The following is a 24,678-nucleotide window of genomic DNA, read 5'->3' as shown; positions in this document are numbered from 1 at the left end:
CGCTCATCAGATGCATCCTTGGCGCTAATGAACACTTTGTTTCAAATCAGTTATGGCGGTCGGGGGGAAGGGTTATTTTATTAAATACGTGTTATTTACGAGCCAGTTTAATGGGGGCCTGGTAATTGGTTGTATATTTTGTATGAACGGAGTTTGCTACGGTCGGCTGTGAGCGTACCTACACGTGGTTCAGATCAGTGTAGTTAGCTACAACGTAGCCCTCTCTACTCTATGGATTGAATTTTTGAAGTGATAACTTCTTTTTGGCGCACCGCACACACACGTTTTTTTCGCAGGTAGTAAGTAAGTTAGGCTGATCCGTCACGCTCTGAGGTGAAAGGCTTGATCGGGTGAACTCGGGACCGCCGAGTGTACCCGAGCGAGAAAGATACAGTCAGCTGCTCTTCGCTGTTGTGTCGCTGTGTTCAGTATATTCAATTAATGCGTAATAACTGTCATTATTAATTTAATAGTTATTATTGGTACGTAATAACAATTATTTGGTTTACATTGTGAGGTTAGTGTGTGTAGTTAGTGGTTTATCGTGCTAATATTAAATATTGAAAAAAAAAAAAACATTGTAAACATTGATTGCGATTGCCAAAGAAGTTTTCACTTCTGCCGTGCGGTCTTAAGCGCACACACTATTTTTTTTTTTTTTTTTTTTTTGCATCCTTAGGTGCGCTGAGGGTTACATTTATGGTAATGAAAATAAATTGTGCGATGGATGCGGGATCAACGAAACGGAACATTTAACAGGTTTTTGCAAGTCTTAAGTGTGCTGGGCGCGTTTCGTGTTCATTCCTGTTGGAGCTCAAAGCACGTTTGTTGTGAGGTGCCCTTCGCGCCACAGTGAGCAGACCAGGTGCGAACCGCCCGTAGGGAGTCTCGTCGCAACAGTCAAGTGGGGGACTGTGGAGCTCGCGACAGACGTCGGTCCAGGACGGCGGAGCTGTGGAGCTGTAAGACACTGCCGACGGCTCTCTCTCCTTCCTCGGAGGTTTTCAAATGAGATGGACCCAGGCCAAGACAGGGCGCATTCCGTCCTCGGTCCTCCTGCCGCCGTCGCAGTCGGTATACAGTATAGGCTAGAGACCGGAAAAAATCGCGGATTCATTCGGCGATAGGCTAGAAGTCAAATACATATACCTTTTAGATGATTTTTCTATTGGCTTACTGTTCATCTGTACGAATCTCGACCAAAATAGAAACCCTCAACCAAAGAAGGATCGAATCACAGACAAACCAGCTGAGACGACTCACAAGTCGGCAGCCAATGAACTGGCGTTATTTGCCCGAGTGTACAGGGGTATGTGCAGTCTATCCTGAAGGCTATTTAAACCGCGAATTTTTCCGGTCCCTAAGTATAGCATAGTATATTATATAACAGTATAGCAGTAATATAGTGTAGTGATGGTAGCATGCAATAGTTGCTCCTGCTACTGGGTTCTGGGTGTGGTGCCGGGTGTCCCGTCATGTTAGATTGTGACGTCACAGCGGCCACCTTGACCGTTTACCTTGACCCCGGCCGCCATCTTGGAATCCGCCATTTTGTTTTCTAGAACTTTCCGCCATCTTGGAAATCTGTAATTATTATCCCAAAAGATTGGTTTAAGTATTTAAAATCATAAAAAAATTAATTACAATTTAAATAAAATTTTAATTAAAAACACACGCCATGGAGCTCGGGAGTCCTTGGTTCGAACCCGATGAGAGTAAAAAAAATATATATTTTTTAATATTTATTATCTATAGCCAATAAAGTAGCGTTTGTTTTAATAGCATCGGAGGTATTTTTTTATGGTGTGTGATTATCTTTCATCCCCAATATCTTACCTCTAGCTTCATTTTCTTCTGAGATACGTTTATTTTTTCTTCCTTTAACTAAATTGCCCTTTACCCTCTCATGGGTTTTAATTTCTTAACTATAGCCTGCGCGTTAATCCAGTATATTGGCCAACTCTGTTCCAAAAATTTTTTTCGAAACGGTTTCCGCAATAAAACATGTTTGAGCAACAAAAATCCAAATATTCAAACTTTGACATTTTCAAGCTGATTTTTATTTGCTCTCGTAGTTTCCAACTCTTTTACAGACACTGAATTTCTTCAATTTCGTAAAATAATATTTCGCAGGTCGAGGATATTCATTGGTTGCAGTGCTTCTTTTTTTTTTTTTCATCCTCTTTTCGAATGTCGGCTGTGAAAGAGGATTTTTTTTTTTTTTTTTTTAAAAAAAGAGGAGAATGAGTAGTGAATGTGTGTGACTCTTATCTCTGTGCTCACGGGTCGCAGAATGTTCCTTGTTAGCGCGCATTGTAACATCCAGGATGCTGCCGAGGTCGATTCATCCGCCAGCCATTCCGTCTGCCGAGGACTGATAAGCCGTATTTCACCCTCCGGCATTTTTCCTAGCTTTCCGGGCTCCCCGTAAAAAAAAAGATGATGATGATAATAATAATAATAACCTATTCGCAACTTCGCTTTCGAGATATTTAATAGACCGTCGCGTTTCTGAAAAGCTGCTTCGCAGATGAGTTGCCTCGAAAGGAAAATTTTCCGCTCACGTTTTTAGTGTAATTACTTTTAGTTGCGCGTTTTTGTTTCCTTACTCTAATAAAAAAATATATTGTTTCACAACAGGTTGATAAAATATTTCACTCTCAGATTACAGGTCTTTTTTGAAAAATTTATATATATGCTTGTGTGTATACGGGTATTTTTTTTTAAATAAATGATATATATATATATATATATATATATATATATAATGTTTTGAAATGGCTGGCCTATACATTTTCTGTGATTAAGTTAACTAGCTTAATATGTGTTGTTAAATAATTAGTGCATTTTAGTTTTAAATTAATACTGTTTAGTTTACATAAGTATTCTTTTTTGTATCTTTTTAAATTTTATATTAAAAGTGTGTGCTTTGTATCTGTAGGAAATCATACGTAGTGTTTTATGCCTAAAAAAAATTATTCTGATTCATGAAAGCACTTTAAAGGGACTTGCATTGCACCTTTATCTTCATTTTATCCGCCATATCATGTTACGGTCACCGCTCAAATGTCATAGTTTGTCCTATGGACGACGAGTTCTGAGCCTTGCGGTTAGAGGCGAAACCGCGCTAGAAATACCAGCGAGCGTCTCGCTAATCATCCCTCCTTACTAACACACATATTCCCAGACTAGACGACCCCCCCCCCCCCCCCCCCCAATCCCTATTCCACTTAAAGGAGCTGGCCACGCCTCGTAGGTCGTACAAACATCAGCTTGTCACGTTAGACAGGCGCTCGATAACTCCTGTAAACAGTATCGTATTATTATTATTTTTTTTAACAGATAAGCGTAAAGAGAGAGAGAGAGAGTTATACCTGTGGGAACAGACATCAAGTTTCTTCTGACACACATTACTTCCTGTGCGAGTCTTCATTGGAAGTGGTTCTTCGACGTGGAAGAATTGCCTCCATCCTTGCCAGCGTTTCGGGGCGACTGAATTGTTGCCCATTGGAAGGGCAGCCCTTCAGGATTTTTCTGACAGTGGTTTATTTGTACAGAGACTGGAAGGGCAGCCCATCCAATTTCTGAAAACACGCTCCTTTAAGAGTTTAAATAATCCTGAAAACTTGCCCCTTGGATGGGCAGCCCATCAGGATTTTTCTAACAGTGGTGTTTTTAAAAGGTTGTCTGAATTGTTGCCCCTTGGATGGGCAGCCCTTCAGGATTTTTCTGACAGTGGTTAGTTTGTAAAGTGACCTAACCTAATCTAACCTAACCTAACCTTACCTAACCTAACCTAACCTAACCTAAACTAAACTAAACTAAACTAACTACTGTCAGAAAAATCCTGAAGGGCTGCCCATCAAACGGGCAACAATTCAACTCCCCCAGCGTTTCCGTATAGAGCATCACGAGTTGACTTCTCGGCGATTTGGCCGAACTACATTTATAGGCCTACGTACTTCCTCGTCACGTAATATATATATATATATATATATATATATATATATATATAATTTGAAAGGGGGCTGTCTATAAAGTCGGTTTACGGACGAGAATTTTACGTGATAACGTCATAAGAAAACATAGATGAAAAATTGCATACTTTTTAATTTTCAAATATTATTTACAGTTTTTGCAAATTTTAATTTTAATAATTTGTTTAAATATTATCACGAACAATTAGTTAAAAAGCCCGCCTTAACCTGTTTGGTGTTATAGAAGATTGTCTCGCACGGTGGTTGGCCGGTTCTTGCACTCTCGGCTCAGGCGGAACGTGACAATGAGTTATGCTTTTTCGTGCGTGCAGCCGGCGTTCATCGACCTATAAGACGTTATCACGTCAATATATATATTACCAACCACTAGTTCAGTGAATTTCTTGTAGAAGTGTTTCCTACAATTTTAGGAATGTACATATTATCTATGTAAACAATAATGGGCCTACAGTTTCATTATTATATCACATTTTCACAGATTAATTTTTTTCTTCTTTTAAACGTGTATCAATTAACTGCCAGTGTAAGATAGACATTTATGAATGCCTAGCACTCTAGCACAACCTTTGTTTCCTCTGCGTAAAGTGCATATCTGAGTAAAGCCTAACCTTTTGTAATCAAATAGCTAAAAACCAATTTTTCACAGCTAAAATTGAGTTCGAAATTCCTGTGTTTGTTTGTCAGCTGTCAGTTTGCGTTTGCCATATCATGTGCTGTATATTTCTTGTTGTCATAGCACAAATTTTAAAATTTTAACCGCGAATAGCACAAATTGAGCGCTAATTGGTGGCGTAGAAACGATTCCCGAAAAAGGTCAAGTTGGCGACTTACAAAGAAAATATTTTCTTTACCTTTACAAAATATTTATTTGGAAACCACTTGCCAAGAAATAGCCTGTAATACTACAAGAAAGGTATTGTAAATTTGTATAACACATAGCTATGGTTATTTTTGCATATATGAATAACGTTTTTCGAGATAATGCTGAGTATTTCTTACGAAATTTGGCACATGATTTTATATTTGAATTGATGTTTCATTCAAGCTTATTTTATTTAAGCCGTGGAAAAGATAATTGAATATTAAATTATTTTATTTTGTTGCATCATGCTTATTAATGCTTATTAATGCTGGAAAGCTATTCAGGTAATGGTTTACAAATAACTTGAACTATTGTTGGTACTGTGACAACACAAAGCATAAACCTAGTATTACTTCGAACACAGTTGTGTAGTGATTCAGTTGATTTCGTGTAAATGTACAAATTTACAAATATCTGTAAATGACATAAATATTTCTGTTTCATTTGCAAAAAAAATTACCTTGTATATTATATGCTTTAATTTTTTATTTGATGTAGCGCAAATTCTGGCTTTCTTCAGCAGAAATTAGCACAAACGGTGCCCTAATGATTGACAAAGTTTTATTCGAAATTTTAATGTGTGGACACCAACTTGACACAAGTCCATTTCACGCGTTTACTGTCGTTAATTTACTATTTTACGAAAAGGGGTTGTGGGCTCCGTTTGCATACATGTTCCCAACCCCCGGGTTTTGGGTTGGGTTTATTTTTCAGTAAAACCCAGTTGAAAGAAAAACCCAGTTTATGACTTACTTAGTTCGTTTTTATTTCAATTTGACATAATTTATCTGGTTTAAAGTTCTTATCTGCGTACATTAAAGATGCTCACAAAAGTACTAAAAACAGGTTGGGTTTAGCTTGTTATAACTACGAGTAAACCCTTAGAAATTTGTACAAGTAATTGAAAAATATTATTTCATTTAGAAAAAAAATAGTGTAGACGGCTAAATATAATGTTTTCGATTGGCTTATTTTGAAGAAAACAAATTTTAAAAAACCCACCAAAATGCAGTATAAGTAATGTTATTTAGTGTAATTTATATATCCTCAATATATCCGGTTCTTCATTACATGTTTTTTTTTGTCAAATTTTCCCTGAACATTTTATTTTTTTTTTTTCCAGTGGCAGATTTCAAATTTGAACTTTCGAACCCGTAACATGGTAAGCGAGAATTATCTGGGACTGTGTGTTTTTATATTTATTTACTTTTTAGATCATTGTTGGTTGTATTAATTATTTTTATTGTGGCACAATATTTGTGCTCTAATGTATCGAAATTCAGGAAATATATGAATTACGAAAACAAACAAAACAAAAAAAATTGGTTGTCTGTAAAGTCGGTTTACGGACGAACTTTTAACGTGGCAACGTCATTACAAAACATTGATGAAATTATTGCATACTTTTATGAATAAAATTGAATCATTTTTATTGAATTATCACTAGTTTGTATGGATACAAAGAAGGAGTGAAATGAAATCTACAATTTAATGGATAAAATTACTTTTATTTGCACTCATTAATTCAAATATGTTTATTACTTTAACGAAGAGATTATTTTAACTACCTATAACTTTTATACATGTTTGCTATTTAACTTCTTCCAATCTGTGTTATTCTGTTACGGATAGGACGATGATAGGAAAAGCAGGAAACGAATGGGAGTGTTTCAAGTTTAATGTGCCTCGAAAAAAGTCAAATCGATGGTTGTTCCAATCGAATGGAAGAGAGATAGATGCGGCGCAAGCGTACAATGAGCGTAACGGGACCATGTGAGTAACGGGACACTTTTTGGTGCGTGCAGCCGGCGTTCATCGATTTATTAGACGTTGTCACGTCAAAACACATTTTATTTTTATTTTTTTCCCAGGTTTCTGCAAACTCTGGCTCTAGTGTGGTTTTTGAGTTTTTTTTGTGGGGGGGGGGGGTGGAGGGGGTAGAAGATTCTAGTTTCTCGTGTTTCGGCCCTCGCACGCCCGGGGCGACACCAGCGAAGCAAACAAGGGCTGCAGAGCAGGAGGCAAAGTTGCGGCCGAAAAAGGTGGGGGTTGGGTTGGGTTGGGTTGGGTAGGGTTGAAGGGGGTTGGTAACTCCTAGGAGATAAGCCGCGGACAACTAACTATCCCAGCGACGCCGCAGTCCGGCCGAGTTTGGCGACGCCCGCGGACATGGATGGGGCTCTGTGGCGGGAGCACGACAGTTGGGAGACGACGACGAATAAAAAGAATAAAGAAGGAGGTAAAGGAGAGATTGGGGAAAAGGGGTGGGTGGGATGTCTCTGCGTCGCAGGGTGGAAGTTTCCCCTCGGAAAGACCTTTCCTCCCCTCACCCGTCGATGGAAGATGTGGGTTTTAGCCCGGCCTTGCCCGCCATGTTAAGCGTCATTAAATTTCAACGTTATATATATATATATATATATATATATACACACACACACACACACACACACACTAGCTGCCCGACCCGGCTTCACACGGCTATACTACAGGGAAAAGAAGACCAAATACCACATTTACAGTAATAATAAATTAAATACCATGGCAATTAATTTATTACAATGTTTTTTAATGTATCGGAGAGAAAACGAATAGCACCGATGGTTTCCCGACTCTCGAGCACGCAACGTACAACTGGTGTACCCGTACTTCGCTTCGGCAGTCTGCAGGCAGTACACTCTTGCGCCGCTCATTTTATATGCCCCTACTTGCAGGTACATACTGCAGCGCCTCGAATGGAAAAAGAAATCAAAGCGATGCCCGTTGCCATGTTCTGTTCAAACGTTTTAAATTCGAAAATTTACAGGTAATTTCCCTGAATCTAATCGCAGCGTCATCTGCCGGGTCGAATTGAAATTACTATAATTACTATAAGATACTATAAATGTTATAATGTTATAATTTATTTTACAAACTTATATTTTTATTTTCAAAGAGACATCAATACGTCATAAGTTGCATAGAATAAAATGAGAACTAACAATTTAAAATTGTAGGTTAAGTTGATTGTTACTGAATGCACGTCTATACATAATTAAAAGTAATGAAAAATCGTGTTAAATACTCACTTTGATACTGCCCCTTACATATTTTGCACAATGTATATTTTTATTACATTTTAATATGTAGAATAAAATGAGAACTGACAATTTAAATTTGGAGGTTAAGTTGATTGGTATTGAATTCACGTGTATACATAATTAAAATCACGAAAAATCATGTAAAATACTCACTTCAATACTGCACCTCACAAATTTGCACCTATATTTTTAATTACACTTTAAAATGTTATTTCAATAAATAATAATATAATAATCTCAATAACCAATTCTATTTTAATTTTAATGTAATAACAACAATTCATAAAATCCATCCAAAGATTAACAACAACACATAAATAAATACACAACACACACACATATATATATACTGTAAACCTAAACCATTCAAAGATCAACAACAATTTATAAATAAAAAATTAATTAAATAAACATTTTCCAGTGGACCAAATTGTGAATCTAAACCATCCTCGAATCCCCGTGAACTCACACACAAAATTTCATCAAAATCGGTCCAGCCGTCTAGGAGGAGTTCAGTGACATACACACGCACACAAGAAATATATATATATAAAGATAATATCAAGCGCGGCTCCAGAGGAAGGGCGCAGGGGTCGATAGCCCCTTCCGAGCTCAAATTTTACTTATTTCTTTGTAGGGAATATTAATGTTAACTTAAGTACTTTCGTTAATGTGATAAACTCTTCTTTCAATCAAGATTTGTACGGAAATACTAAATTTCAGTATTCGAGACCACATATTTTGTGAATATCCCAAGGGCAATGTCATGATTATTAGCTGCATCCTCCTGTGTGTGAGAGCCCTGGCCGAGAGGTCTTTCCTGGAGCCGCCATTGATATATATATATATATAGAGAGAGAGAGAGAGAGAGAGAGAGAGAGAGAGAGTCTGAATTCAATCGACTAACTTCGGCTGCAGGTTCAAACAAACAAACTTGCCATGCTTGTACATGATCTGATCATTAAAATAAATTAAATTGTAATCTTCGCTATCAAAATCAAGTACGTGTTTCGATAAAAGAGCGCTTGTATATTTCATGAGCAGATGAATATGTCCCAGGCACAAGGTTTAAATTAGCCATAAAAGCGAGTAAGTCATGCTTATCTGCTGGCTGATAGCGAACACGCACGCAGATGTTTTATGGAGTACTGAAATGTACGTAATTTTCAAAATAACGGCCAGAGTTTCACGCATGAATCCGCTACACGAGGGAACGCTGCATCTGTCATCAGTGGTAATCTTTCCGCGGATCTAGCTGTCGAACGTAGCTTCAAACATTTTAAAGCTTATTAAATATGGCACTGGCTGCTTCACTCATTTTTATTAATGTGACGTATGCTGCATTTTGTGGTGGAAGCATTCGTTTTGATTCGTTTAAGCAGAAAATTTTCATGTGTAACGAAAAGTGTCCTTTTTTAATGGATGTAAAAGTGAAATAAATCATACATAAAAATTAAATGGGCACCCTTTAAAAGCTTGAGCTAATTCTGAGAGTTACTTTCAACCCTCTCTCAATGTAAAGTATAGTTCATGTACAGTTTTTTTAATTAGAATAATTTAAAAAACATATATTTTTTTTTTTTTTGCTATTTGGACAATGTTGATTGGATCGTTCTGGGAGGTATACCAAAAGTACATCTCAAGCTGGGTTTTAAAAAAAATTTCATGTAAGGATTCAATATTTTTTACAAGGTGATAATACATTTGTATCGGTTATTATTGCAAAAACTTCGCTGAGACATTGATAATTTAATGGGTTGCCCGAAATGGATAGTAATCGAGACAGTGGCGCGGCGCTAAAAAAAAATTAAACATATTTTGACTAGAAAAAAACAGTAGGTACTCACCCGGACGGATCTACTCAAACACTAGAGTCCTTTTTTGTAGTCTTACATAAATAAACCATTTTTAAAAAATAACTTGCCAATTTAGCATAGGTAGTACTTTTTTACAGAATCAGTGTAAACCCACCTGATTAAAAAAAAAATTTGCCGCATGTCGTGTAAATAATTATTTTTCTCCCAAAGTATAGCATACTTTATTTTATTTTTGAGTTTTTTATGGATAGGTGGGTGATTAGGATTACGTGGCAAAACAGTATCTAATAATTTGGTTCAGAATGGGAAATTTTAAAATTTATAAATAGATTTACTTACAACTTGAAAAAAGGCACTATCAAATTGTTCTCGACTTGACGTTGAGGTTTGGCACATGCTGTATATGTTGAACTGTCTTAGGTGACATTTACTAAGAAGGGCCTTTTTTTTTGTAAAAAAAAACATGACTTTAAAGTTTCACAAAGCTGTAAAGTTTTAATCAAATATAAAAAAAAATTGGTTGTCTGTAAAGTCGGTATACGGACGATAGTTTAACGTGACAACGTCATAACAAAACATTGATGAAATTATTGCATACATTTATGAATAAAATTGAATCATTTTTATTGTATTATCACTATTTTGTATGGATACAAAGAAGGAGTGAAATGAAATCTACAATTTAATTGATAAATTTTCTTTTATTTGCGCTCATTTATTCAAATATGTTTATTACTTTAACGAAGAGATTATTTTAACTATAACTTTTATACATGTTTGCTATTTAACTTCTTCCAATGTGTGTTATTCTGTTAAGGATAGGACGATGATAGGAAATAGTAGGAAACGAACGGGAGTGTTTCAAGTTTAATGTGCCTCGAAAAAGTCAAATCGATGGTTGTTCCAATCGAGTGGAAGAGAGATAGATGCGACGCAGGCGTACAGTGAGCGTAAAGGGACACATCGTAACGGGACACAGCTTAACGGGACAATGTGCGTTGCGGGACACTATTTCGTGCGTGCAGCCGGCGTTCATCGATTTATTAGACGTTGTCACGTCAAAAAATATCACAAGTTTCTCGTGCACGGAGTCTGCTTTAATTGTGGAGACACCCTCGTCTCCTTTATCTTCGAAAAAGAGTTGTAACACAAATGTTTTCGTACTATGTCACAGAGACGTGGAAGGGAGGGTTGAGAAGGGGAGCTACGTCGTTTGGAGGAAGAGGCGGTTTCACGAACCGGTTTCCTCTAACAGGAGAGCGACAGGTTTCGGGTTACCCCGCGCCGCGCAGCCGCCAGGACCTGCGTGACATAATAACGCGCTCACGTTCGGGATGAATGAAGAGATTTCCTCTCGGCGCTGGTGCGACGACCTCCTGAAGTGAAGAATCTAATTAGTGTCGTGAAATCCGTTTCGTGTTTATCGCGCTCCAATTAAACTAAAATAAAGTCGGTTTACGGACGATAGTTTAACGTGACGTCGTAACAAAACATTGATGAAATGATTGCATGCTTTTATGAATAAAATTGAATAATTTTTATTGAATTATCACTATTTTGTATGGATACAAAGAAGGAGTGAAATGAAATCTACAATTTAATTGATAAATTTACTTTTACATTGCACTCATTAATTCAAATATGTTTATTTCTTTAACGAAGAGATTATTTTAACTATAACTTTTATACATGTTTGCTATTTAACTTCTTCCAATGTGTGTTATTCTGTTAAGGATAGGACGATGATAGGAAATAGTAGGAAACGAACGGGAGTGTTTCAAGTTTAATGTGCCTCGAAAAAGTCAAATCGATGGTTGTTCCAATCGAGTGGAAGAGAGATAGATGCGACGCAGGCGTACAGTGAGCGTAAAGGGACACATCGTAACGGGACACAGCTTAACGGGACAATGTGCGTTGCGGGACACTATTTCGTGCGTGCAGCCGGCGTTCATCGATTTATTAGACGTTGTCACGTCAAAAAATATCACAAGTTTCTCGTGCACGGAGTCTGCTTTAATTGTGGAGACACCCTCGTCTCCTTTATCTTCGAAAAAGAGTTGTAACACAAATGTTTTCGTACTATGTCACAGAGACGTGGAAGGGAGGGTTGAGAAGGGGAGCTACGTCGTTTGGAGGAAGAGGCGGTTTCACGAACCGGTTTCCTCTAACAGGAGAGCGACAGGTTTCGGGTTACCCCGCGCCGCGCAGCCGCCAGGACCTGCGTGACATAATAACGCGCTCACGTTCGGGATGAATGAAGAGATTTCCTCTCGGCGCTGGTGCGACGACCTCCTGAAGTGAAGAATCTAATTAGTGTCGTGAAATCCGTTTCGTGTTTATCGCGCTCCAATTAAACTAAAATAAAGTCGGTTTACGGACGATAGTTTAACGTGACGTCGTAACAAAACATTGATGAAATGATTGCATGCTTTTATGAATAAAATTGAATAATTTTTATTGAATTATCACTATTTTGTATGGATACAAAGAAGGAGTGAAATGAAATCTACAATTTAATTGATAAATTTACTTTTACATTGCACTCATTAATTCAAATATGTTTATTTCTTTAACGAAGAGATTATTTTAACTATAACTTTTATACATGTTTGCTATTTAACTTCTTCCAATCTGTGTTATTCTGTTAAGGATAAAACGATGATAGGAAAAGTAGGAAACGAATGGGAGTGTTTCAAGTTTAATGTGCCTCGAAAAAGTCAAATCGATGGTTGTTCCAATCGAGTGGAAGAGAGATAGATGCGGCGCAAGCGTACAATGAGTGTAACGGGACTCAGCGTAACGGGATTATATGCGTTACGGGACACTTTTTCGTGCGTGCAGCCGGCGTTCATCGATTTATTAGACGTCACGTCAAAATAATCATTACATATATAAATACAGTAAATACTTAAATGTATTTATACCTTTTTAGTTTTTAGCAAACACTACGAAATTAATCCATATAATTGTCGAAATATCATACAGATTTTTAAAATTATTATTGAGTTAAAATAGTTTTAATAAAAATAGTTTATTATTTAATTTTTTTTTTGGAATTTCTATACCATTATTATCTTGTTTGTCTGTCTGTTTGTTTGTACCGCGCAAACACTACTGAACCAACTTTGATAAAACCTTTTGAAGGAATGTTTCTCATTATTAAAAATCGTTTCATATAAAAGTTTTATATAAAAATTATAGACAATATGAACGTATTTGATATTGTGCTTACTAAGGTAGTTGAGAATTGTTTTGTTCTTCAACCCCTGTTTTTTTTTTCCACCCCTTGCGTTTATGGTGGGTCAGATCAGAAATGGTTGTGATTTGTGCAAAATTATGGTAGTTCTCGTGTCCATAATAATGTGATATATACAAACATATAACTTTATCGGTATAAATAAACATATGAGTTGACGATGGTTTCAGGCTATAAACCTTGAAACGAAAAAACCGTATAAAATTTTTCCTATATTCTAACCATATGACGGCTGGAATAGGTATTCGTTTTTCGAATACATACATTTTACAGCACTCGAAAACATTTTAAGCCTTATTGCCGAAACAGCTTAGAAATTTTGAAATTTTCTCTGTTTGTATAATTCATGCGAAATTTCGTTCGGTCTTGCAAGCGTTGTTTCTCGCTTGGTGTGATATAAATTTAATTTAATTTTTGGAGTGTAATTTTAAAAGCAAGCGATGTTGAATTGCGTGTTGCTTTTCCGCAGTATGAGGAGTGTACGCATCATCAGGGGCGTAGCCAGGGGGGGGGGGGGGGGGGGAGTTAGGGGTTCAAACCCCCCCCCCCCCCCCCTTAGCACCAAATCTTTAATTAATTCCTTATTCATTACTCAAACAAATTTCATATTAAAATTAATAAAAATTTTACCATTACAATATTTAAATTTAAGTACCGAAAACTGCTAAAATAGCACTATTTTACACCTTAAAATCAAAATTTTCCCGGGGGAGGACCCCCGGACCCCCCGCTTTTATACGGTTGGGGGGGGGGGCATGCTTCTTAACACCCCCCATACACAAATCCTGGCTACGCCACTGCGCATCATGAATATGGGTGATCCGCGCGGTGGCTGGCATGCGAGGCGAGAAGATTCTGCTATGATTTGCCGTTGCCTTCCGCAACACGGTTTAGAGAGGAGACGACACAACAGCCAGAGGAGGGAAGAGGGATTTTTTTTTCTTCCGACCACCAAATCGGACTTGCCCGGAAGCTCCGATGACTACACTGCGGTTTGCGACACTGTCCTTTGCGGGAAGCCTACAACTCACGTAGTTTCGGTTCCCTAACCCTTCGGATTTCTCTCAAAAATTGAAATTTAAAAAAAAATCGAAGGGTCAGGTTAGGTTAGGTCAGTCACAACATGCTTGTTTTCATTGGGAACTTCTGATTTAGCGGCTGAAGTGGCGTTAATACCAAAACGAAAAAATTCGGAAATCTTCGGAAATTCTTGCAGGGAACCTGAAACCACGTGAGTTGTAGGCTTCCCGTCCTTTGCCGACGCGGCGTTTTCGTTCGCTCGTCGCCGGATGGGGAAATGAAGCCGCGCAGTTGGCATCCCTGGAGGGGAAAACGCCCGCAGCGGTTGGTGTTGGTGCGCCGCGTGCGGGCTCTTTACTTCGCTCCCGTCAGATAGATCGATGTGCCATTTGGAGTAACGTACACAGGGCGGCCTGGTTTCATCTGCGCTCGTCTCGATTGTGTGGCGTCTCGCTTCTTTCTCGATTTGTCTGAGCTCGCTTCTGCTCCTGGATGTGAATTACTCAGCCCTCGGAGAGATGAACGGAAATGACTAGCGGGTGCCGAACAAATTGAAGCCATTATTATTTTTTTTTTTTACTCATTGAGCGAGGCAAAGAAACAAGATAATGTCTCAAAGCGGCTGTAGGTTCGGACTTTGAATACGATATCGCGATGATTGAATACTTCCAGAAGCTACGTTAACAATAACTTACATTTCCTGTGCGTTTAAATTTTTTTCCGAAAACAACTTAGGATATGGGAAGTATCTACGCCGTTTTCGTAATTCCTTATGAAGCCAATGCGTTCTCATGCTAAATTCCCGACGATTTTCTTACAGTGTAGCTTCAGCATTTATCAACAACATGTTATATTTGTTTATCCATATTAAAAACATACACATGAAAACTAATTTAATTAGTTTCTATCCCACGAAAAAATTCATGGCGATGTGGTTAAAATTTTAATAATTTGGTACAAATTTTTTTACAGTTATGTTTTCAAAAAAAGGTACTTTGTGTTGAATTTTAAGAGGTTAAGCTAGTTTTTCTAAACTTTAATTCACGCAGACTGTAATGGATTTGTGAATAGGTATAATTTTTTTTACGTGTCTCATAGCACTGGGTGTTCGATTTATGTGTGGATCTACAGAGAAAAGAAGATAAATAAAATGAATCAGAAGTCCGACGCGACAGCTGAAACGCTTCTCTAAATAAAATGTCGGTGATGGATGGTTGAGGCACCAAGAACGCAAGAGTTCACTGGATTATCAGCCTTCGTGCTCTGTGACCGATGCTGCGCGCTTCGAACACGGAAGTTACGCCCTCGTCGATGCAACTGTGACACGATAAAAAAAAAGTAAAACTAAAAATGCCATGTATCGAGCGCGGTGTTGCCATCCTCAGCATTGTTATGTTATTCGTGTTGTTATTACAGTGTCAGTATATTCATGTCACGGAAAAGTCTTCTAGCACAGCTTCAGAGAAATTTCAAAAATAACAGGTAAGTTACCTTTTCTTGACAAAGATCGACAAACAGAAGAGTAACTTATTGGTAATTTAGTGGCATTGGGTGATACTCGAGTCTCTACACAAGTTATTGTGGCAATATAATATTAATGTTATTTTTTTTGAAAGTAGGAAAAAGAGTGGTTTTAGTATGAGGTTTTTGTTTTTTTTGTTCTTGACGACTAAAATCATCGATACTATAAGATTTTTTAGTTTATTCTTGCTGAAAACAGCCTTTATTATTATTATTTGTTTAATTCAGAAAACATCGAGCCTCCCAATGTGTGGACATCACTTCTTTGCGCTTTTGAAAGATCGTACGTCATGGAAAACATTAACAACGATTCTGAAATGAAACCTAGAACTTGTAGCTCTCAAAAAAAAAGTATATTGACCGATACATATTTTGTTTTCTAAAAATTGACAGTTGTCTGGTAGTTGTCACATTTCGGCGTGAAAAAAATCACTTGGGTTACCTACTCGCGAATTTCGCTCGCATGAAACAATTTCCGACGTACAATTGAAGGGTATTTATTCTATCCAGCACGTTTAACACATGCGATTTAGCCCGATTATTGAATGACACTATAGTTTAAACGGAAACACCGAGTGTGAAAATGTCAACTGTATAATCCGTTTGAAACAGTGGGAAGAAATAAGGTGCATATACTGAAAGGAAAACCGACAGTAAAGATAAACTATTAAATGAACTAAAAACGGCGGCAGCACTGCAATGCTACCTTTCAGTCAAGGTCAACCACCGAAATACACCAAGATGGAAAAAAAAATTCCGAACGCGTGCGGCTCGATTGATGCCGGTTTACAGAATGTGTCGAACCATAGAATGTGCGGTACTAAATACTATTTACTGTTGCAGTAGTGTAAAAAAAAAAATGCAGCATATCTAAGTACAACGAAGAATGAACCTTAAATAAACCAAGAGTTCCTTCATATCGCAGAAACTGCACCGGATTTCGACTACCGACGTCTGACTTCGGACTTACTAAGATGGTTCTTGTAATTCCTGTCCATTTTAAATGATGGCAGGTTAGGGAGCTGAAATGCCATCTGATACCTCCGTATTATTTTTTCTCTCCTTTTTATTCACTTAACATGGGCCGCCCTCCATCTGATGGCCTATTTCAGGTTGGCAACTGATTCGAGAATGATACGCGGCGGTAACAACAGTACTTCGGATTCCGAGAACTGATCACATCAGACTCGTCAGGACTGAAAATGCTTGAAAGCACTTTGGCCACTGTGTTTCCAGGTGCTTTCACGTCTGTATCCACAAGCAAAACCTAGTCTGACGAGGAACTCACCGTAAATTATATTTATGACGACTACCGCAGGTCGAGTAATGTTTACAATATGTTAAGAAAATAGTAAACACTTGATTTTTCAAAGGAAATTAGGGATTTTTCCTAGAAAAGTAATCTTTTTTCTATTTGGTGTCGTTAAAATAATTACTATGTGTAAGGAACTCTTGCATAAAGTCTTCCGTACGCACTTAAGTTTTCAATTGTTTTTATGTATTTTACAATGGGAGAAACCAGGAGTATCTCTGAAGCATTAAAGTTATAATGATTGAAAGATATTGAACTCCCGTGAATATTAAACTAAAAATATTCGTTGGTAATATACTTCTTATAAATAAATACACTTCTAGTTGTGAGTTATTTTGTGTACAACAAAACTTTCACGGGCTCCAAACTGTAAGGAAAAGTTGGTATAGGAACGTACTTTTTTTTTTTTACTTCGATCACGATCCTTGTGTATCGTTGAATTTTTTTTCTTACTTCGTTTATTTTTTAAATGTCTGCCTTAATAATTTTTCTAAATAATTTTTAGTATTTATGTATTCAGTTCATTTTATCGTTGAAGAGATGTAAAACATTGAGATGCGTGCATTACAAAATTTAAGAAACGTGTGGTGTATCTACAACAGATGCTTAATTTTTTTTAAATAGTACCAATTTTTGTACTGATATCTGGATTAAAATATATAAAAAAAAATGCTGCGCGTGGGATACTCGCTAGTTGCCAGGATTAAACTATTAATGCTCCTGCAATAATTTTTGTTTATGTTGTGGAGTCACGTACCGCAGTTTTTTTAGCGACTAAAACTTAAAAGGCTTTGCATTTATTAAATTCTTCATTTAATTTCAATTTTATCATTATAATTGTGTGGTATAAATATACCAGTGCACTGCTCTTGAATATGATTTTTTGTTTGATTATAAAGAATGATTCATTCTGCGCCGGTGTTAGCTTCAATCTATTATTTTTATACTGCTAATTGCTGGAAAAAATCACTTGATGCAAGTCGTTTTTTAGCTTTTAGCCCCGTTCTATCACTTTGCGTGCCTTGTTGATAGGCCTTTTTTGTTTTGACAATTTTTTTTTCTCGAATGACCTCTGAAATCACAGACCCTAACTGATTCATATCGCATACAACTTCGCGTCCAATTTAGGCAGACATGTTAAAACAAGTTCGCTGACGTCAAGGCTGAAAATAACGACGGTGTACGTTTTTCCCGCGCTAAAATCTCCCCCCCCCCTCCCTCCTCTCTCACTCTCTCTATCTTTATATGCTTTTTTATCAGGTTCTATTTTTGCGTTCAAGCGGATCGGGTTTCATCCTGTTTTTTTTTTTTTTTTAATACGAAAAATAAATTAGGAATCATTCCTATTCTAGGCGAGTGTATGAACGTGTGGCCTGGCATTGCCCACGAGAACTCAGCCAACCGCAGCACTGCCGCGTCTCCCAGGTGTACGTAATCACGTCGCTTTGTGTGCTCGGTGTCCCGAACACGCGCCGTGTGCAGCTGCACAAACGACATTGGTTGGCTGGGGGGTGGGGGAAGAGAATCGACCCGCTGGCCGCGTCGGGTCGGGACGGCCCGGCTGAGAGCTTGCACAGCGCGGGGAGGGGAGGAAAACGCGTCGTGTAAACCGGTCTTCTGGCTCGGTGGAGGGGCGCTCCGTCCGTGTGGAGGGGATGGGTGGCGGAAGGGGAAACGGCCAGCCGGCAAGCTGGCAGTGACTGAGGAGCCGGCGAGACAGGCGGCAAGTTGCGCGCGCAGTCTTTTTTGCACTGTGGAGCGTGACGACACCGCCATGTCGTGCTGCTACCGCCATCTTGTGACGCACCGCCATCTCGTGCATCTTCGCCATCTTGTGCTGCTTCATCATCGTCTGCCACCGCCATCTTGTGACGCACCGCAATCTCGCGCATCTCCGCCATCTTGTACTGTGTCATCGTCTGTCAACAACACCTTGCGCTGCAACCACCACATAGCGCTGGAACCATTACCTTGTGCTGCTACCACCATCTTGTGATGCACAGCCATCTCGTGCATCTCCGCCATCTTGTGCTGCGTGATCATCGTCTGCCACCGCCACCGTGCGCTGCAACCACAACATAGCGCTGGAACCACTACCTTGTGCCGCTACCTTCAACTTGTGCTGCGGACTCTTGTCTTGTGGTGCTGCTGCATTGCATGGCATTATCGTTATGTTGAGGCACTGTCCTGTGGTGCTACGTTTCCGTGGTCCCATCACCGCTTGGCACTATCGCCATGTAATGCTATGGTAGTGTATTATAGTATGGTGATTATCTGTCTTGCAGAAAACTAGCACGAGCAAACAGCAAGCAGCTAGTAGTGAGGATGCTGCTTTGCAGGTAAGATGTGCAGGATGTATCTGGTTACACACAATGGAGTGTACCAATAGTGCCTGTTGCAGCTGTTCAGTACTAACCACCTGTCATAGGTAAACAGGTGGCAGAACACAACCAGATTTTTCAGGCTGAAAGTTGATCACCACGATGCTGACATTAATCCTTACTGTTCACAGAGTATGCTACAAGAGAGTGGTACTGCAATAATATGGAAATACCATTATGTTGTAATGCTAATTTGTTTGGGCTTTGTCATCTTGCAGCAATAGGATATGGCTGTTATACCATCAAACATTGTAGTTTTATGTAATTTCAAATGATGGTTTGTGGCACTGCAATGTGATACTGTAATAACATTTTGAGATTGTTTTTGTTTCCCTGCAGGTTGACGATATAACATCCGTGATCTGGCTCTGATAACCTATCAGCACAGGAACACAAAGCTCCACTTATTGCATAGATTTGTTTTCTCTGCATCTATGGTTTAGGGTTCAGAGGATTTGCCCTGCCACATAGGGATAGATTTTTTTGTTTTTGATTTTTACAGTAATACCAGATTATCACCTTAACATCTGCAGTTTGTTCGATAATCAGTTCTTCAATCATGGAATTTTTTCTCCCAAGTGAATTGAAATCCTGTTTTTGGTATTGTTTTTGTTCGGTACTTTTGCATATTACATGACATTTGTGTTTGATTTATTCTAGACTTTGGCGACACCGTAGTCGACAGTTTCGTTATTTGTTACTCTTTTTTTTTTGTGTAAAATTTATATTTTTCTATGGAAATATATTAGTGCGGCCAGTTTGGTGCCTTCTTCTACTGGTTTTCGCTGGCTCGTGGCAGGATTTCAAGTGCTTTGCAGCCGGTTGGATGATAGGTTCCCTCGTTTGTTTCCAGGCGCCCAGAGGACGGTGCACGTCCTGCACAACTCGGAGCAGCCGGCCTCCGTCTTCTCCATCCTCGACACGGGGACCAAGACCATCTCGCTGGTGGCCGACGGCCTGTTTGACCTGCTCATGTTGAAGATGACCTCTATGTACACGTCCAAGAAGCAGACCAAGATCGAGTCGAAAGGCCCCAAGTTCGAGATAGGCGACTTCTGCGTCAAGCTGGGCAGCATGACCATGGGACAGAACTTCAAAGGCGTTCTCGTTGAGGTGAGCTCCTCCCCCCCTTCCCCCTGAGATTCGGATCGAGGAATGAATCGTACGTTTGTCGTGCCTGCTGATTCTCGTATTTCTTCACTACTGGGCGGACGCAGTGAGCGGCGATACAGGCTCCAATACTACCTTGGAATGCTGTTAGATGTTGGATGCACGTCAGCCAGATCTGCGGCTCTCTGGGTTTTCATACAGGTCCCAGTGATGTTATAGACAAGGATAATAATAATAATAATAATAATAATAATAATAGTTGTTTCCAATTTTTTTACACTTTGTTAAAATATTCACAATTAATCAGCAAATTTAGCACTCACGAAAGCAAGCTTGTATGTGAGTGCAACTAGTCACTTCAAATTACATGCGGTATTTTGACGATTGTAAACATTTGTAAATGTATAATAACTGCGAAATAAATATATACAATATAACCTAAGAAACTTTACATTAGTTATATGAAGATGAAAGTTAAAAAAGCAATTTATTTAAATTCAATATCATGTATAAACAAGAAACGTTTAATTATAACTTTGTTACATGAATGAATGAATGAAAATATAACTAAACAAAAATTAATATTTAAGTTAAGTACAGGTACAAAGTTATAACAATATATAAAACTTACTTAAATACTAAAGCCATCTCTTCATCAGTTAAATTATGTAGCCAAATATTAACATATTTTTTCATTTGAAAATAATTTTTAGTTTTTAGTTTTGTAGGAAGAATAACAATTTTTTGGAAGCAAAAACTCTAAAGATCTCTGAGATATTGTTTTATGAAAGTGAGGGATTTGTAAATTTGTATTCTGTCTGCCGTGTAGGATAGTTATGCTCTATATAATTTAACTTATTATCCATTTGATACATATTAATTATTGCAGCTGTAATAAACAATCTTTTAATATCAAATACATTTAATAGTTTAAAAAGTTCCTTGAATGAGTACATGTGTTTTTTTTTTTAAATAACTCGTAAAATAAGTTTTTGAATTGTTATAAGTGGCTTAATTGACGTTTTACTCATCTCTTCCCAAGCCAGAATGCCATACTGCATAACAGACTTGTGACATTCTCAGATGGGGTTTCCTTTTTAATCAACCAGAGGTTAGCTTAATTGGTTTAATGGGGTATGCGTGGCAACGATGCTAGGATGTGTAGCCTTTAGCCTCTCATTGTAGTTCTTACCCAAACACCTCCAGGCTGAGATAAAATGGCGTATCCATTTCCCTAGGGCTCTTGAGAGCACTTGTCAGTGGTGATTCAGCCCTAACGGGGGTACCTACTTGCCATCAAATCTGAAACGAGAAGCTTTGTTCGCAGAACAATGTGCTGCTCAAATTTCTTTCGGGCATACCGTTAGAAATTACAGTAAATTTATGGAATTTTAAATGAAGAATGCACCTGAAATGAACCAATAGTTCTTTGTAATTTCATATAGCAAAATCTTCGTAGAAACTGCGATACATTTCCACTTCCGAGCAGGGACAGCTCCAGGATTTATTTTTGGGTGAGGCTGGGCTGTACTGCAGGGGCGTAATGCACGGTTTTTGGAGCCGGGCTGTACCTTGAGAAAATTTGGGGGGGGGGGGGGGGGGTGTCTAGCCACACATCAGAGGGTGATCCGGAGAATTTTTAAAATTCAGATGCAAAACGGTAAGTTTTGTGGCTTTCTGAGGGTAATTTATTTCTCTCTGAAGTCCAATATGTATAATATATTAATCATAAAAATTATTTTAAACATATAATTGTATGTCAAACAAATTGACTTTTTATACTTATAAAGGTTACATAATTAATTCTTAAGATTAAACTTGTGTTAATATAAGATGAATATTACAACATAGCTCGTACGTTAATGTAAATAGTTACAAATCTGCAGGCGAATTTATAGTTTCATTTCATCTTAAACTGCCCTTCTCAGAAGGGCAGACATTTGCAGTTTGTTTTTGTTAATTTATTTTTCTTATAGTTTTCAAAATTATCCTAACATTTAATTGAATTAAATATAAAAGAGAGACAGAGATGGATATATATATATATATATATAGACGGAGAGATAGAGGGAGATAGAGCGAGGCATAGAGATTGAAACGTAGATAAAAATATACAGATGTATAGAGCTATATAAAGGCATATATAGAGAGTTATAGAGATTGGTATATAGAGGATAGATTTATACATGTAGTGATGGAGAGATAAATAGAGATTGAGAGTATATAGATGTAGATAAAGATATAGATTTATATTAAGACAGAGAGATGCTTTCTATATGTGCACCTACTTCAAACAAATTACAAACGAAATCGAATGAGACATTGCAACGCATGCCGAGCATTAGCTAGATAATGGAATCTTTTCAATATCAGCAGTCATTAATTTTTCCACTTTTTTCTATAGAGATGTATAGAGTCTAGATTACTTACATACCATCCATTTCTAGATGTATAGAGGTAAATAACTATACACTGGCAGAACAACATCTGCCGTGTTCTGCCAGTCATAGAAATGATTTTGCTGACTTGACATTCAAATTAAGAAGTTAATTACTGTCTACATCTGATTTCGAAAAAAGGCCCCTTCACCCCGTGTTCAGCCCAGGCAACGCCTGGTACTGAAGCTAGTGTTCCATATGTGCACCTTTAGTTATACGGCACACATCCAACGTAAAGTCCAATTCTGCCCACACTTTGGTTTTCACGTCCGGAGTAATGGAAGCAATAGCCTCTTCAAATTCTGTCTCTCAACTATGGAAAATCATTAGTTAGCGGCGGAACGTAAACAAGATGTTTTATAAAGCCCCAAAGATAAAAATAATCGAATGACATTATGGAGCTCAGCGAAAAAATAGCTCTGTCTTTTCGACCATTACGACCAATCAAGCGGTCAGGGACTTTGACTTTCAACCTCTCTCGTACAAAGAAATTCCAATGGGGAGGGTTATCATCCTGTTGCCGAATAAAGTTTACAGGTTTACCGGTCTACTTTTTGTTGGAAAGAGCCGTTCTTTCGCGATGCAAGCGAGGAAAAAATAACATTGCAGTATTCGCGTATGCGCCTAGCGTTACTCTTTAATTGTGGCCTTGAACCAAAACTTTACAACGCATACAGTTGATACTATGAAATTTTATAATAACTGGAACATTCTTCTATGGGCATGCAGTATTTGTAGCAGTCGTTCACTATTAGTAGCAAAACATCGCATAATATTATGCACTATGCTCAAAAAGATTAAAGTAATTTTATAGTAAATTATAAAAAAAAATATTGGAAAAAAAGTTTAAACGAAGATCACATCTTTCAGTTACTTCTCCTTAAAAGTAAAAAAATTAATGTTATCAGGTGATGCTTGCTCTTGATGAATAACAAGACATTTTATTTCCGAAATTCTCATTCCAATTTTTTTTTTCTTCACAACATACAAAGTTCAGCTTCATTTTGAAGAAGAAAAAAAATTCATTTAAAGTTGTGCCTAAAACTTAAGTGCTCGCTAACGTATATCTGGCGACAGAGCGCGCAGAAACGAGGACAGCGCCGATACCAGGAAACGTGCATTGGGAATAGAGTAAAAAATATTGCACGCTGCAAACCAACGGGATGTGACGCGCTATGGAAATGGACGACGTTTCCTGACGCTAGGCGAAGGGTATCCGCGGTTTTCGCGGGGTTTAAGGGGTTTAAGGGGTTTTTGGAGGAACCAGAGTTTCCCCCCTCTCCCGTAGATGTTGCCACAACCCCCCTTCTCTCCCTTTTTCTTGTCCCTTCCTCCTGGCATTAGCATATTGCAGAACATCGCCGCGGGAAGCCTTCTTTTCACAGACGAGAGAGCCAAACGCCCGATCGTGCATCTTCGGGTTTTTTTTCCATTGTAAAAGGTTAGGTTAGCTACATTATAAATACTTTAAAACATTGTGGACGGTTGATTTGGTTAGGATAATTTATATTAAAGATACTGTGAAATCGTGTGAACGGTTTCCTAGCCCTGGGTAGCTACATATTAAAAAGTTATTTGCTAAGCAACCATAAAATGATTTTACAGTATTTTTAATGTAGCTACCTAATATAACCAACCATCCACAATGTTTTAAAGTACTATTTATAATGTAGCTAACCTATCCTAATCGACCGCAAAATTTAATGCCACCCCGGTTTATACAATGAGATAGAACCGGGGTGGGGGGGGGGGGGGGGGGGGGAAGGCGAGCATGAACTTCGGGGAACTTCGGGTAACTTCGGGTGTGGCTCTCTCGTCTGTGAAATTGAGGCTTCCCACATCGCCGAAGGCAGGGGATGTTTATTAACTTGAAACATTAAATTAGT

General features: G+C 38.2%; 1 protein-coding gene across 1 annotated transcript in view; it reads left to right on the top strand.

Moving 5' to 3' along the window:
• Positions 1-24,678, top strand: part of LOC134539806 (mediator of RNA polymerase II transcription subunit 20) — a 279,215-nt gene that overhangs the window by 200,778 nt on the left and 53,759 nt on the right. The window contains exon 3 of the mRNA XM_063382087.1: positions 20,098-20,357. Within this exon, the coding sequence (XP_063238157.1) occupies positions 20,098-20,357 (260 nt within the window). The remainder of the gene's footprint in view (positions 1-20,097; positions 20,358-24,678) is intronic.

This window comes from Bacillus rossius, chromosome 16 (genome assembly GCF_032445375.1).
Source record: "Bacillus rossius redtenbacheri isolate Brsri chromosome 16, Brsri_v3, whole genome shotgun sequence".
In the NCBI taxonomy this organism is placed as follows: domain Eukaryota; kingdom Metazoa; phylum Arthropoda; class Insecta; order Phasmatodea; family Bacillidae; genus Bacillus; species Bacillus rossius.
The sequence above is the reverse complement of the archived record's forward strand: the minus strand, read 5'-3'. Positions and strand labels throughout refer to the sequence as shown.